The sequence below is a fragment of the Rattus rattus genome, chromosome 7 (genome assembly GCF_011064425.1).
Source record: "Rattus rattus isolate New Zealand chromosome 7, Rrattus_CSIRO_v1, whole genome shotgun sequence".
Lineage (NCBI taxonomy): Eukaryota > Metazoa > Chordata > Mammalia > Rodentia > Muridae > Rattus > Rattus rattus.
In genome coordinates this window covers 65,172,070-65,188,219 of record NC_046160.1, presented here as the reverse complement: position 1 = coordinate 65,188,219, position 16,150 = coordinate 65,172,070, and the positions used below count along the sequence as shown (strand labels likewise).

Genomic DNA, 16,150 nt, shown 5'->3' with positions numbered 1-16,150 from the left:
TTATGAATTAATTAAATAATGTCTTCATGTTTAGAATCATGTATAGAGAAATGAAGGATTCTGATAAAGAAAAGGAAAATGGGAAAATGGTAAGTTATTTTTAGAAAGTGGGTTCTATTTTTAGTTACTTAGTGAAAAAAGTAAAGGGTATCTTAGCCACTGTGGTATTTCTGTGAAGAAACCATAACCAAAACACCTCTTGTTACAAAGAAAGCATTTACGAGAGGGCTTGCTTGCACTTTTGGAGACTTAGTCCATTTTAATCATGGTGAGGAGCATGGCATCTAGTAGGAGTGGGGCTGGAGATGTAGCTGAGAGCTGAGAGCTGTTCTGTGGGCAGCAGGGAGACAAGAGAAATGGGCCTGGAATGGGCTTTTGAAGCCTCAAAGCCTACTCCCAGTGACACACTTTTTCCATGAAGTCACACCTCCTAAGCCTGTGAAAGGGCTCCTCTCTCTGATGACTAAGCAAGCATTCGACCACATGAGCCTATAAGAGCCATGTTAGTGAAGCCAGCACATTCCACTCCCCAGCTCCCATAGCTTTGTTTAATGTAATGCAAAACTGCATTCAGTCCAACTTCAAAAGTTCCCATGATCTATTAAAAGTCTTCACACAGTTTAAAGGTCCAAAGTTCTAAGTCTCAGACTTGTGGCAATCTCTTACTATAACCCTTGGTAAAGTCAAGATGCAGACCACATGTAACGTACAATGGCACAGACTATATATTACTATATATTACTATTTGGAACGGGAGCATAGTGAGGAAGTTCTGGACCAAAGCACGCCTGAAAACCAGCAGGGCAGAGTTCACATTCTGTATTTCTGTGTCTGATGTCAGAGTGGTCTGTAGGGCTGCAGCACACTTCTTTCTATTGGGCTGGTTCCACACTTGGTCTGAAGCTCTCCTTGGCATGTATCCCACAACTCTGGCATCCTCAGCATCTGAGGTCTCCAAGGCAGTCCAGGCCTCATCTTCACAGCTTCATCAGTGTCTTCTCTGGACCTCCATGCAGGGATACTTATGACACACACCTGGCCTGAGGCTTTTCTTATTAGTCAGTGAGGGAGATCCACAACCCCTTTCTTGTATCCTTGATTCTAGAACCATAGAACCATATACCTGAAGTTGCCAAGTTTGATCCTTGGTGGGCAGGAATTTGGCCCCCTGGTCCAATTACATTTACATCAGCTTTTTGTTAATTGTTCTCTTCAGTACTTATGCTTTTAGTTCCTTTCCATAGGTTGGAAACCTAGTAGGGTGAAGTTTTGCCCTGATTACCCCTTCCTTTATTCCATTTAGCATCAGGCTGTTCTTTACATTTTTTATTTCCTTGAGCACTGGATTTAGCCCTATTACACTTCCTGGTGCTCCTATTCTCAAATGGTACATTTTGTATTTCTCTTTGGCTAGCTTATTTCTTTCATTCAAGATGTGCATAAGAGTGATTACTAATATTTATAGGACAGAGTCAATGCTAGATTGTCTTGAAATCTCCTCTGGCAAGACATTAATCTAAAACTTTAATTTTGCCTCAGGCAGATTTTTAGGAGAAGGGCAAAAGGCAGCTACATTCTTAATCAAAATATCACAAGAACAGTCTCTGCTCCACTTACTAATATTATTTCCCTCAAGGAAACCTCTTGAGCTGAGAGAGTGGAATGGGTGGGTGTGTGGGTGGAGAGAGGGGAGAAGTGGGGCAGAGAAGAGAGAGAGAGAATGAATATGGGGCCTGGCATGGGCTTTTGAAACCTCAAAGCCCACCCCTAGTGACACACTTCTAACAAGGCCACTCCTCCTAATCCTTCTAATCCTACCACAGAGTTGCACTCCCCAGTGACTAAGGATTCAAATATATAAACCTATGGGGGCCATTTAATTCAAACCAACACAAAGAGAAACCATTGAAGAGGAAGGGAACTAACACTGAATTATTGAAATTAGATTAAGTGCATGATTTTAAAGCTAGTCGTGTAATGCATGTGAGACATCATAGACCTCCTCACTGGGAAAGGCCAATGTTTGGTTTTTCCTGTTGTAGGGTTGCTGGTCTATAGAGCATGTGGAACAGTACCTTGGCACTGATGAATTACCAAAGAATGACTTGATAACCTACCTGCAGAAGAATGCTGACGCCGCTTTCCTGCGCCACTGGAAATTAACTGGCACTAATAAAAGTATTAGGAAAAACAGAAATTGTTCTCAGCTTATAGCCGCATATAAGGTATATATTGCATTAAAACATCGGTCTGAGTGGCATGGCTCTGAGCTTCGTTCTGGTTTGAAAACTGAGGGGCTAGGGTACAGTTCAGTGACAGAGTGCTTATGCAGCATGCTTAAGGCCTTGGATTAGATCCCTAGCACCAAAAAGGAAGAAAGAAGAAAAGAAAAACAGCATAAAGGAATGGTTGTTGGGATTTTTTTTTAGAGTTTGAATGAGCATGGTTTATGTGTCAGTGTTAAAATCACAGATGCTGCGTGTGGCCTTTGACCTGAGCAGACCAAAGCTTGTGTTTGTTTCATCTTTGGCAGTGTAAATGGTTTTGAATATAATTTTGCCTTTGTGATAATGTTTATTTCAAAAAGAAAAAATTTCAACAGTCATGTTAATACTAAGAATAATAAATATTTTTCTTGAAAAGTAATCAATTGCTAATTTTGCTAATTGTTTGTTCAGGATTTTTGTGAGCATGGAACAAAGTCTGGATTAAACCAAGGGGCTAGTTCTAGTCTTCAAAGCAGTGATATTCTTAATTTGACAAAAGAGCAGCCTCAGGCTAAAGCCGGCAACGGACAGAACCCCTGTGGAGTAGAGGACGTCCTTCAGCTTCTGCGCATTCTGTATATAGTTGCAAGTGACCCTTATTCAAGGATATCCCAAGAAGGTTTGTAAGAAACCATCTTTTATTTCTATATCAGATAGGAAGCATAGTTTTTAATTTTTATTAATTATGTTAATTAATTCCACAGATGGTGATGAGCAGCCCCAGTTTACTTTTCCACCTGATGAATTTACTAGTAAAAAGATCACCACAAAAATTTTGCAGCAGATTGAGGTAACATAGTTGCATGGTGACTTTTGGTGTACTTTTGTTGGTTTACCTTTTTCTCTTCGGCCTCTGCTTGTCTCTTCATTCGTTCTTCAGCAGTGAAGCCCCACAGTCTTTGTGTTCACTATAGATTAATGTAGTGCCCTCAGCACCACTGAGTTTCATGTTCCTTCGCAGGAGCCGTTGGCTTTGGCAAGTGGGGCTCTGCCAGACTGGTGTGAACAGCTGACCAGCAAGTGTCCTTTCCTAATCCCATTCGAAACCAGACAGCTTTACTTCACCTGTACTGCGTTTGGTGCATCCAGGTAGGCGGCGAAGCGCTTGTGTTTACAAAATAAAGAGGTTTTCCATTATAGAAATTCAAAATGTGCACATATGCTGCTAGGACTGGTGCAGGGACATAGCTGGGTTTTGTGAGGTGTGGTCAGCACTTGGAAGGTTTGCATTCTCAGTTGAGTACATGTGCTCTGCTGGCGCAGTGTGGATGGCAGCATCATTTTATTTCCTAACATGCCAGGTTCTTTGTGACTTACATAGATTATTAACTGTCAGAACTCTCAGTCACATAAAACTGAACGCTGGCAAGTAGCCTTTTATTTTTATTTAGTGCTAGAGCCTAGGCAGGCCTAGCAAACGCCAGCTGGGTGGGTTCTCAGCCATCGAGCAGTCAGCCCTCTTTTTGCAGATATAGTTTGGACCTAACTGATCACTGTTTTCTTCCTACCCCCGGCCCCCATGTACAATGTATGCATTAATTTTGTTCTGTCTCCCTCCTTCAGACCACATTTGACAGGGCAGGGCATTTTACACCTCTGGTTATCTATTGTAGTTGAAGCTCTTGAAACAGGCTGTATTACAGATGTTAGATATATAGTGGAATGATTTTATCTCTCAACTATTCTGAAAAAGTAGGTCTAGAATCATAAATGTGATTTTGATTCTTATTAAGTTATAATTTTCAACCTTTTAATAACAATTGAAAAGCATTTATAAGTGTTAATCTATGGGCCTGTTGTGAAAAATGGCATTGGTTATGATTTATAGAAGGAAAAGTAGGTAAAGAAGCTAATTCTTAAAGCTCTTAGTTGTCTGCTAGCCACTGCATGGGCGTGCTCAGGCTCTCCCTGCACTCATGCTCACATGCACCCTCTCTGACTCTCACACACTCAGTTAATAAAATTAAATTTAAAGAGAAGGTTACCTCAGTAGGTAAAGATGCTCACCGCCAAACCCGAGTACAATCCTGAGTACAATCCCTGGAACCCACGTGGTAGAACCAGAGAATTGACTTCTGAGAGTTGCCTACTAATCTCCACACGGATACTTGAACATACACAGGTGTGGAAAGAATGTCTTAACATGACTATCTTAAAGGAGGTTGTTCAGTGCCATAGACCTTTAATTTTATTTAATTGGTATAATAAAAAAGGAAAATATATAGCCAGTTCTTCCTGCATTTGTTTAAAGAGGATTATAAAAAATTTAATTGTGTGTTTTTACTTAATAAATTGTTGCTTAAAAATTAATTAGTTAGGCATATTGGCTTACAGCTATAATTCTAGCACTCAGGAGTCTAAGGCAAGAGGATTTTCTTTTAAAGATTTATTTATTCTTATTCATATGAATATACTGTAATTGTCTCCAGACACACCAGAATAGGGAATCAGATCTCTTTACAGACGGTTGTGAGCCACCATGTGGTTGCTGGGAATTGAACTCAGGACCTCTGGAAGAGCAACCAGTGCTCTTAACCGCTGAGCCATCTCTCCAGCCAGGCAAAGGGATTGTTAAGAGGCCAGCCTGAGCTACCTAGTTCCAGGCCATCTTGGGATGTCAGCAGACATTGTCTCAAGAAAACAAACAGAAAATTACCTGACTGAACACATTCTTAAGATTCTAACTGAGTACAGCATTATGTACCTGTAATCCTGGGAACTGGGTGATGGATATAGAAAAGCCTGCCTCAAAACAACATTAAAAAAAAAAAAATTGAAAACCAACCCTCCCAACATTTACCTTCTGTTGCTAGTTTAGCAGTCCATTCAGCTGCTGTAAGGACTGTGGTATTGTGTTTCAGAGCGATAGTGTGGCTACAGAACCGACGGGAAGCCACAGTGGAGCGGACAAGGACCACGAGCAGTGTAAGGCGAGACGATCCTGGGGAATTTAGAGTTGGCCGACTCAAGCACGAAAGAGTGAAGGTTCCCCGTGGAGAGTCTCTGATGGAGTGGGCTGAGAACGTCATGCAAATACACGCAGACCGGAAGTCAGTTCTCGAGGTAACCTCCTGTAAAGGAGGGGTTTGTTTTGGATTTTATGGAAAAGGATGCATGGGAACCTGGTAATCTGCGTAAAACCATGGCAGAAAAACAAGGAGAGGGTTTCTTTGATCTTTGCAGATGTTTTCTCCCTGGCAGAGTGTCTCAGAATGCTTGCCCTCCTCCTCTCTTGATATCACAGTCTGGGTTGTTAATCTGTTTTGGAGCAAACTGTTTGCAATGTTACTGCACCTAAGCTGTGCTAGGTTGAGCTGTCAGCACTGCTGTTACTAACTGCAGAGATGCCACTGTGGACTGTTAGGGGGTTTCCATCCCTGGGAAAAGACCACAGACTCAACCCAGTCATAAGTGAAAGACTTACGGACTAGCTACTAGTAGGTCAGACTACAGGCTCTGAGCCAAATTTGAATGCTGTGAAGGACTAGTGTGGGGAAGGAATTTTAAAGGGGAAGACCACATGAAGACCTTCAATATCTGCAAGCCAGCAACAGCTGTTCTGTCCTGCCAAGGTAACTGATGAGGCAGCTCGGAGCAGTCTGTAACTATGCTGCAGAAGCAAAGCAAGTACAAGCCATTCCTGTGCCTCTCTGGGTGGGAGTCACCGAGTCAGGGACTGTAGTGAGAGGCAGATGACTGCAGAGTCTACATCAGATGTGAGGCGTCTCTCCATGTGCCAGGCTCTCTTACTTCCCCTTATTACAAGCTGGCTTTGCTTTTGTCCTAGTCTTCCATCACATTCTTCCTAATTAAATATTTTTTAGCTTTTTTGTTTTGAGATATGCTAGATTAAGTTTTTGTGAAATTTTTATCATTTTTTGTATCAGAGTGAATTCAGAAACCTTCAAGGTGATCATCCTTTCCTTAAGCAAATAGCAGAACCACTTTATCTGAGATTTGGTTTTCTCTGATGAAAAGGTCAGATTTAATTATTCTGCTGAGTTGTGAGATATGATCTCCAAAGTTATGAGAAGTAATTAAGGTTTGCACAGTACTCAGTAATGTCAGATGACAGACTTGAGAAGACTCAGAATCCTATGTCCGTGTTGCTCATCATAGTCCACCTTGAAAAAGGAGATGCTGCTGGATCAGATGGGATAGAGCTGGTCCGTTTAAAAACAAGATGTTCCAGGCGTGTGGCAGCCACACCTTTAATCCAGCACTCGATAGAAGCGGGCAGATCTCTGAGTTCAAGGTCAGACTAGTCCACAGAGAGTTGTAGGACATCCAGGACTACACAGAGAAACTCTGTCTTGAAATAAAAGCACCAACAAAAAGACCCTCGAAATGTTACACTTAAGTAACCCTTTCTTTATCATTCTTTTGTTGTTTTAGGTTGAATTTCTAGGAGAAGAAGGAACTGGCCTGGGACCCACTTTAGAGTTTTATGCTCTTGTGGCAGCAGAGTTCCAGAGGACCGACTTGGGGACTTGGCTTTGTGATGATAACTTTCCAGATGATGAATCTCGTCATGTGAGATTGATCTCTTATCTTGTGTTTTTGACTTACGACTGCTTTCACAAAATGTTAAAATAGGCTGTGCTTTCAGAACATGAGCCAGATTTTCCGCCTATACATGCTGGCTTGTTTGTTTTTAATGTATGTAGTTTTTTTACATGTCTGAGTGTATTTTCTGTTGTATGTATGTATATGCACTACATGCATGCTTAATGCTGGGGAGATCTGGTATGAGCTGGAGAGAGGGATGGATGCTTGTGATCACTATGTGGGTGCTGGGGTCTGAACCGTGGAGCCTGGGCTTTTACCAGCGGAGCCAGCTCTCCAGCCCCCTGGCTGGGCTTTTAAAGACTTTTTTTAAAGATCCCATCCTGACCCCCAATATTGATACAAGGAAAGCCCTTTTTTAAATTAAATTTGTGTGTGTGTGGCAGGAAGCACGCGCCCCCTGCAGATCAGAGGACAGCTTTCAGAAGTTGGTTCTCTGCTAATATATGTAGGTTCCAGGGATTAAACTCAGGCCAACAGGCTTAATAGTGAGTGCTTCACTGACTGAGTCATCTTGCCATTTTTTATTCACTTTTAAACATTTTTTACAACTGTGTGGACAAGTGCATGTATGTACCACTCATGCCATGTCACGTGTAGAAAGCACCTTGTGGGAAGAGTCTGCTCCCTACTTCTACTGTGGGCCACAATGCTCTACACAGGTGATTAACTTTAATGGCAGTAGCTCATACCCAGCTAGACAAGTGGCAGCCCTAGTTATGGTTTTTTTTGTCCAGGCTAAATAAGTTACTAAATAATTTTAGTGCCGTTAAAATATTTTTAAAGGATTAAATTTGGTTGCCAAATTAATTAACATGCATGCATCTTCAGATGACTAAATTTGAAAAGATGTTTCGTGTTTGTGATTCTTTTTTATGGGAATGGAAGGTTTGGTCACGATTTTATTTATTTGCATATTTATTGATTTGCCGTTTTTCCTTCTAAAGGTTGACCTTGGAGGTGGGTTGAAGCCTCCTGGATACTATGTACAGCGATCGTGTGGACTGTTCACAGCGCCATTTCCACAAGACAGTGATGAGCTGGAAAGGATCACAAAACTCTTCCATTTCCTTGGGATTTTCTTGGCCAAATGTATTCAAGACAATAGATTGGTGGACTTGCCTATTTCTAAGCCTTTCTTTAAACTTATGTGCATGGGCGACATTAAAAGCAATATGAGCAAACTGATCTATGAATCACGAGGCGACAGAGACTTGCACTGCACTGAAAGTCAGTCTGAAGCGTCTACGGAAGAAGGTCATGACTCCCTCTCAGTAGGAAGCTTTGAAGAGGATTCAAAATCAGAATTTATCCTTGATCCCCCTAAGCCCAAACCCCCGGCTTGGTTTAATGGAATTTTAACTTGGGAAGATTTTGAACTAGTAAATCCACACAGAGCCAGATTTTTAAAAGAAATTAAAGACCTTGCTATTAAGAGGCGCCAGATTTTAGGCAATAAAAGCCTTTCCGAAGATGAGAAGAACACAAAGTTACAGGAACTAGTGCTCAAGAACCCATCAGGTTCTGGACCTCCACTTAGCATAGAGGACTTAGGGTAAGATTTTTGTATGCATTCTTCAACCTAACAAATGAGGAAGGTTACAGGTTTCTGTTTCTCTGTCCCTGTGGATCTGTAGTCTGTCAGCAAAGTCTATAGTCTATAGAAAATGATGCTTTTCTGTTTGAACCATTGGTTTAGTGTTATTATAAAAGATAGCGTTATGTCAGGTGTATGCATGGCTTAGTTGGTATTGAGCTTTCCTAGGTCCATAAAGCTCTGGTTGGGTCTCCAATGCCACATAGAACCTGGCATGGGGCATGTGCCTATAATTCCAGTGCTGGGAAGGCATAGGCAGGTGAATCAGAAACTCAAGGTTTTATCCTTGGTTACATAGAAAGTTTGAGGCCAGCCTGGGACACATAAGACATTGCTATAAAAACAAAACAAGCGGTTGGGGATTTAGCTCAGCGGTAGAGCGCTTGCCTAGCAAGTGCAAGGCCCTGGGTTCGGTCCCCGGCTCCGAAAAAAAGAAGAGAAAAAACAAAACAAAACAAAACAAAACAAAAAACAAGACATAACCATTAATCATTATATTTTTGAAGGATTATCTGATTTTTCAATGTGGTAAATTTGTGTGTTGTATAAAAGGTTCAAAGCCAGTATTTGGGCAACTTTCAGTTAATGTACAGAGTACATCATGCAAGGGTCAGAAATGATTGGCATAAAATCTTTATTGGCTGTGTCAGCTAACTCCAATACTACAGCTATTGACGGAGTTCTTTTCTGTATATATAATTGACATACCTTAAGTACTTTCATATATCCTTTTTAATGTTTGCTAGTAATCGTAAGAAATAGAGTTTGGTTATGCATTCATTTGATACGAGTGTTTCAGTCATAGATGGGCCACATAAACAAGGTTGCTCCCATGCAACCAGCATGGACTTAAAATTCTGCCACTTGATCTCTTCATTGTATCTTTCCTATGTTTACCTGTTTGGTTTGTTTGTTTTACATTTATTTATTTATCTTATGTATATGAGTGCTCTATCTGTATGTACACTTGCATGCCAGAAGAGGGCATCAGATAATCAGTATAGATGGTTGTAAGCCACCATGAATTGAACTCAGGGCCTCTGGAAAAGCAGACAGTGCTCTCTCAAGCCTCTGTGTCCCTGTTTTTAATCAGGGACACTTAGCATTGCGGTACACTTGCCTGCAGTCTTCAGCAAGTACCATGCTGTACAGCTTTGAGGCGGAGCAGCAGTGTGCTTTGTCAGAGTCTGCGTGTGAAGCAGAATGTACCATCTAGACTTGTTTAAGTACAGTTCATGTTTGTACAACACAAGAGTTGCCTAATGGACACACCGCTAAGATTGTGTCCCCCTCATTAAGTGTGAGATAATGGCCATGTCTGGTGGTGCATGCCTTTAAACTTGGGGCTGAGGTGTGGAGGTCTCTGTGAGCTCATCCATCCTGTGATCTGCATAGTGAGTTCCAGGCTAGCAACCAGGGCTACATACTGACATGCTATCAAAAAACCAAAATGTATTAGATAACTATATGTTAAAGCATTTGTTTTTTCCCCTCTAAATATGTAAACATTATGAATAATGAAGCAATAGTTTCTTCTTAGGGAGAAAAGCCGTATAAACATTCTCTTTTAATAAGTCATTATGGAAATCTTCAGTTGGATAATTTTTTTTCCTTAAAGAGAAAGTGATTCATGGCAAGCTATGTTTCTATGTAGTCTTTGCAAAGCCCAAAGTTTGCAAGCAGTGTCTTAATAGGTTTATGCACAAGGTTTTGCCCTTAAAAACTCAAACTCTTGTTCAAGGCCCTGTGCTTGATCCCAGCATTTCCAGTAAGTAGATGAGAAAACACGGGTAGGCCTAGCCTTCCTCTAAGCTGCTGGGCTGGTTTCTGTTGGTGGACCGTGGGCGCGTGTATGGTTTGGGCAGGACTGTTGTAAACATTGACAGCTGCTGAATAGTAATCAAATCTTTCTGAACTTTCAGCTTAAATTTCCAGTTTTGCCCATCTTCCAGAATATATGGCTTCACAGCGGTGGACCTCAAGCCAAGTGGAGAAGATGAGGTAAAGGTTTTGCTCTTAGGGAGGGGCAAAAAAAAAAAAAAAAAAAAAAAAAAAAAAAAAAGGTTTTGCTCTTAGTACAGTCACAGCTCTGAATATCCCCTTAGCAAGCACTAATACTGTCAAACTTTGCCTTGCAGATGATAACAATGGATAATGCAGAAGAATATGTGGATTTGATGTTTGACTTTTGTATGCATACGGGTATTCAGAAACAGATGGAAGCTTTTCGAGGTAATTTTAAAGGGAGTGCATTTCCTTCTACTTTGACGTTAACATCATCATTGCTGATACCATCGAATTTGCCGCAGGGTCTGGTCCAGCAGAGTAGTCAGGACAGGTTTGAGCACTAGCTGTATTGTTCTTCCCTCTAGTCTGGAGGAATGAGTGGAGACTTCTCATCCTCATTTGTGGGTGGATCTGACTGTACCCACACACTGTATATAACACAGTCAGGGTGAATTAGACTGTTAGTCACTTGAAAGCATGAACACAACCTTGGCTGCTGTTATGAGAGAGTGGTGAGGTCAGACTAATAGTTAGAATAAATGGGAATTTGGCTATTGACCAGTGACCAAATATTCTTTCTGCTCACATTTGTGATATTAAGCATTGATTGTCTTTGTGTGTGTTTTGAGGGATGGGGGCTTGGGACTGATCCAGTGGCCCACCTTTCTCTACAAAGATTTGTATTTGTAATTTTTGGAATTATGACTTAGGAACTGAGTCTGTGCTTTCCTTTTTTTTTTTTTTTTTTTTTTTTGGTGTATATGTAATGTAGATGGGTTTAATAAAGTTTTTCCAATGGAGAAATTAAGTTCCTTCAGCCACGAGGAAGTCCAGATGATTCTTTGTGGAAATCAATCACCATCCTGGGCAGCAGAGGACATTATCAATTATACTGAACCTAAGCTTGGCTATACACGTGACAGGTATGTATGGATAATTTCTAAGGTACAGACTCTTTCATGTCTAAAAACCAACTGGCGGATTTTCTAAAGAACTGTGATTTAGAGAACTACACTTGTAAGCAGTAGGCAAACGGTGGGTCATGAGGAAGCTTTCTGAGGAGGGTGACGATGTTCCAGATGCCTGGGCCACGGCCAGTGCTCAGGCACTTTGCTCCCCGAGTTTAATCATTACTTCTTAAGTTGGCTACACTGTGTGGATGTTCACTAAAGTGTAACTGAGAAGCATCAGGCTGCTTATCCAGCGTCAGGAATTCTCAGAGTAGCCGCCCTGTGTGATAGATGCCAGAATAAGAAATGACTGTAGAGGTCCTCAGTCTTATTATATTCTTCACTAGTAATTGAAATAGCCATTGATTCATTTTCTTGGTTTTGAATTTTAATAAGTGAAATCATGCAGTCTTCTGTATCCTCTGTCTGGTCTGGTTGTTTAAAGGTATGATTCTAAAATCCATCTGCGTTGTGTTTCATTGATACATAATAGTCAATTTTACTCAGGTAAAAGGTATCACAAGATTTGACTGATGAAAACAGATCAAATATATTCTGTTAAGTTTAGTCCTGTCTGTTAATTATACAAGTGTATTTTAAACTCGGGTTTTGAGTCTGTTGTGTGTTTACGCTCCTCATAGTTTGCGTCCTTACTCTATGTGTGAGAAAGCCATTGAAGTTTAAAGTAGCGGTGTCTGCCCAGTTCTTACCTAACTTCGCAGTTTCTACACAGTCTTGTCTGTCTAGCATGCACATTGTTTTGGGAGGTTACTGTTGACTTAACGAACACAGTAGTCATGTTTTGTGTTTTCATTGCAGTCCATGGTCAAATCAGTATAGCGGTATTTTGTTCTTTCAGTCCCGGCTTCCTTAGGTTTGTGAGGGTCTTATGTGGCATGTCCTCAGACGAACGGAAAGCATTCCTGCAGTTTACCACCGGCTGTTCAACTCTGCCCCCAGGGGGACTGGCTAACCTGCACCCGAGGCTCACAGTCGTGCGAAAGGTACAGACTAGCTAGTGGAGAGTCCCAACGGGAACCTAATTACAGTAGGATTAAGATGCAATAAAACCGATAAATGCATACTGTTGTATTTTACCTTTCCTTCTGTAGGTTGATGCTACTGATGCAAGCTATCCATCCGTCAACACTTGTGTCCACTATCTTAAGTTACCTGAATATTCTTCTGAGGAGATCATGAGAGAGCGCTTGCTAGCTGCTACAATGGAGAAAGGCTTTCATCTCAACTGAGTTTTGAAATGCAGAAGAGAGACAGAAGTCCGGGTGAAGGCTCTTGCGTTTGTTTGCAGAGAAGTGTATGATTCTCCACAGTAATGACACTTGCCTTGTTCTCCATCATTAAGGCTTTGAGAACACGTGGGATAAATTCCTTAGCTGCTAATGACAAAATACATCCTTTAACTACCCAGCCAGCAGGTATCCAGCACAGGACACTGTGTTGCTTTACAAGGGCTCATGTGACTGGAAAAGGTGGTTCTACTTAACTGTTCCACAGAGCAGCCTCTCAGATCTTCAGTGCTCACTGTAAATGTAACCGTGTTTGTATCAAGTTTGTCATCGTTTCATACTTCATACACTACAGTTGCCATCACTGACCCCCGTTTTGCTGGCTTTTTAGCTACTCGGTCAAAAGTACTGCTTCCTTAAAACATAGTGTTAATGAGCATCTCAGCTTTTCTTTTCCTCTTCATGACACCTGCACTGCCAGTGTCCAGTGCTCTCTCTTTGTTCGGCATAGAATCATGCACACCCTTGTCATTTCTTTAAGGTGGGAGTATATTTTTTTTTCATAAATACCATTCTATAAAGATGAAATTCTAAAATGTGTTTGTGCAGCTCAAAAATAAAGATATATTAAGAGAGGGGCAAACACTGGTCTAGGTGCAAGGCACACTCACAGCAATGTTTATGTTTGGTTGTATTTTCTTTGTATATTATAAACATTTATTTAACTTGTTGCAGTTTGAAGTAAATTTCTGAAATGTATGCTCAACAATAATCATTAAAATGTTTGCAGCGTAGGAAACTGTGTCATGTCACTATTTTACTGCAGCCATCAGACCTAAGAGCTTAACCCGATACTTTATCTTAATTCTTCACAGTAACATAAATTCCCTTTTTTTGAAAACAAAATAAAATATAATAAGGTTAAACAAACGCTATCACATCAAAGTTGGACAAGGCAAACCAACAGGAGGAAAAGAGCTCCAAGAGAAGGCATGAGAATCAGAAACCCACTTGTTAACACACTTAAGTCCTATAAAAATACTAAACTGAAAGCTATGATATATATGCAGAGGACCTGATGCAGACCTGTGTAGGCTGCTTCAGTCCCTGTGAGTTTATAAGAGTTTTGCAGCACCAGTCCAGACATAGACTCTCTTTTCCCTTCTCAGGGAGATCTGTGAGTATGTTCCCTAGTCCCTTCCTCTATGCCTAACCTCTCCAGGCCTACCAATTGTTGCTTGGTTGTCATTTATTTAATGGCTGATACACATATATCAGCATTACATACCTTATTTATCTTTCTGGGACTGGTTTCCTCATTCTGGATGATTCTTTTCTAGTTCTATCCATTTGTTAGCAAATCTCTTGATGTCCTTTCCCCCCCCCCTTTAAACAGCTGAGTAATATTCCATTGCATAGGTGTACCACATTTTCTTTATGCATTCCTCTGTTGAGGAACATCTAGGTTGTTTCCAGTTTCTGGCTGTTTGAGCAAAATGAACATGGTTGTGAACGTGTCCTTGTGTCCTTTGGGTGTATGCCCAGGAGTGGTAGAGCTAGGTCTTGAGGTAGATGATTCCCAACTTTCTGAGGAACTGCCATTCTGATTTCCATAGTGGCTGTACCAAGTTTCACACCCCTCAGTGATAGAGGAGTGTTTTTCTCCACATCCTCACCAGCATGAGCTGTCACTCTTTTTTTGTCGTTTTTGTTTTTGTTTTTAAGATTTATTTAATGTATAAGTATACTGTAGCTGTCTTCAGACACACCAGAAGAAGGCATCAGATCCCATTGCAGATGGTTGTGAGCCACTACGTGGTTGCTGGGAACTGAACTCAGGACCTTTGGAAGAGTGGTCAGTGCTCTTAACCACTGAGCCATCTCTCCAGCCCTGCTTTTGTTTTTGTTCTCAGCCATTCTCACAGGTGGTAACATGAAATCTCAGAGTTGTTTTGATTTTTTTTTTTTTTTTTGCATTTCCTGATGGCTGAGAATGTTGAACATTTCTTTAAAAGCTTCTTGGCTATGTGTGATTCCTCTGTTGACAAGTCTCTGTTTAGATCTGTAGCCCATTTTTAAATTTGATTATTTGGCGGGGGGTGGGGGGCAATGTTCTGTTTGTATTTTGTGGAGAATTTGAGGAGTATTGGTGTTAACTTTTGTTTGAAAGTCTGGTGCTAAAACCATCTGGCCCTGAGCTTTTTTTGGTTGGAAAACCTTTTGGTTTTTACTTGTTTTTTTGAAACAAGGTTTCTTTTCCCTTTTGCCCTGGCTATTCTAGAACTTTATCTGTAGACCAGACTGGCCTCAAAGTCAGAGATCTGGCTGTCTCTGCCTCCAGTGTCCTGGGCTTGAAGGTCTGCACCACTGCTGCCTGGCAAGGCGAGTTTTTAGATTTAACACTCTCTTTGATATGTCCACCTTTTCTACCCTGTCTTCAGGACCTGAGGTTCTTCTGTCTCTTGTGCTCTGCTGGGGAAGCTTGCCTCTGTACTTTCTGTATGAATTCCACATTTCTCATCTCCAGAATTCCCTCAGTTTGGCTTTCCTCATAAATTCTACTTCTATCTTCGGGCTTCAGACAGTTTCACTCACTTTCTTATACTGCTCATTTGTGTTTCTCTAGATTTCTTCAAGGGGTTTATTCAGTCCCCCCAGTTGTTTGTATTTTCCTGGATTTCTTGAAGGGGTTTATTCATTTCCTCTTTAAGGACCTCTATTATCTTTATAAAAACGGTTTTAAGGTCTTTTTACACTTCAGCTATATTGGACTGTTCAGGGCCTGCTGTGGTGGGATATCTGGGCTCAAGTGGAGACACACTGTCCTGTATGTTACTATGTTTTTACTGTGGTACCTGGGATTGGAATGATTACAGGTTACAGGTAACATTGTTAGCTGTTTTTGTCTCTGTTGGGCTAATAATGTTCTTCTGTTCTTTGATTTCTGCTTCCTCTCTGGATTTTAAGAGAGTGTAACAGCTGTGTGTTGCCTGGTAGGAAATTTTTTGTGGACTTGTTTCCCTGGCCTGCTCAGCTGGTATGTCCCCAGGAATTCCTACTGGTGCTGGAGGCCGGACTAAGGAGGACAGTTGAGGTGGGGTAAGGAGAGTTGGAGAAGATGCTGGTGATCTCTTGGGCATGGGGGCAGAGAGGAAATGAAGGCCACAGTGGGTGTTGTGCTACAGAGCTGAGATGGGACTGGGGTGGGGGTTGGGACTGGGTGAGCTGGAGGAAGCAGGGCTCTTGGGTTAGTAGGAGGTGCTGGGGTTGGGACAAGGCAGCAGCTAGAAGGGGAAGATCTGTAGAGTCTACAGGAGACAGACAGGATGAGGGAAGGTCATAGGTGTGCTTCAGAGCTGGGTATGAGACTGGGGCATTGGATCTGGCGAACGGAGGAGAAGCTCTGACCACTTTTCATCTTCAGTTACTCAGTTTTATGAAAATACAAGAAGAAATGGACTTTTCTACAGGAAAGATACTTGGTGAAACTGGAGAAGTATAAGAAATACCTGCCCT

At 41.4% G+C, this 16,150-nt stretch overlaps 1 protein-coding gene across 1 annotated transcript in view; it reads left to right on the top strand.

Annotated features, from left to right (window-relative positions):
• The window catches only part of Hectd1 (HECT domain E3 ubiquitin protein ligase 1), an 88,436-nt gene extending 75,003 nt beyond the window's left edge, over nt 1-13,433 (top strand). Inside the window, exons 31-43 of the mRNA XM_032907719.1 lie at nt 35-89; nt 2,043-2,225; nt 2,679-2,886; nt 2,972-3,057; nt 3,229-3,356; nt 5,129-5,330; nt 6,663-6,800; nt 7,781-8,388; nt 10,353-10,431; nt 10,569-10,662; nt 11,210-11,360; nt 12,247-12,391; nt 12,500-13,433. Coding sequence (XP_032763610.1) covers nt 35-89; nt 2,043-2,225; nt 2,679-2,886; nt 2,972-3,057; nt 3,229-3,356; nt 5,129-5,330; nt 6,663-6,800; nt 7,781-8,388; nt 10,353-10,431; nt 10,569-10,662; nt 11,210-11,360; nt 12,247-12,391; nt 12,500-12,637 — 2,215 coding nt within the window. The 3' untranslated portion in view covers nt 12,638-13,433. The remainder of the gene's footprint in view (nt 1-34; nt 90-2,042; nt 2,226-2,678; nt 2,887-2,971; nt 3,058-3,228; nt 3,357-5,128; nt 5,331-6,662; nt 6,801-7,780; nt 8,389-10,352; nt 10,432-10,568; nt 10,663-11,209; nt 11,361-12,246; nt 12,392-12,499) is intronic.
• The last annotated feature ends 2,717 nt before the right edge of the window (nt 13,434-16,150 follow it).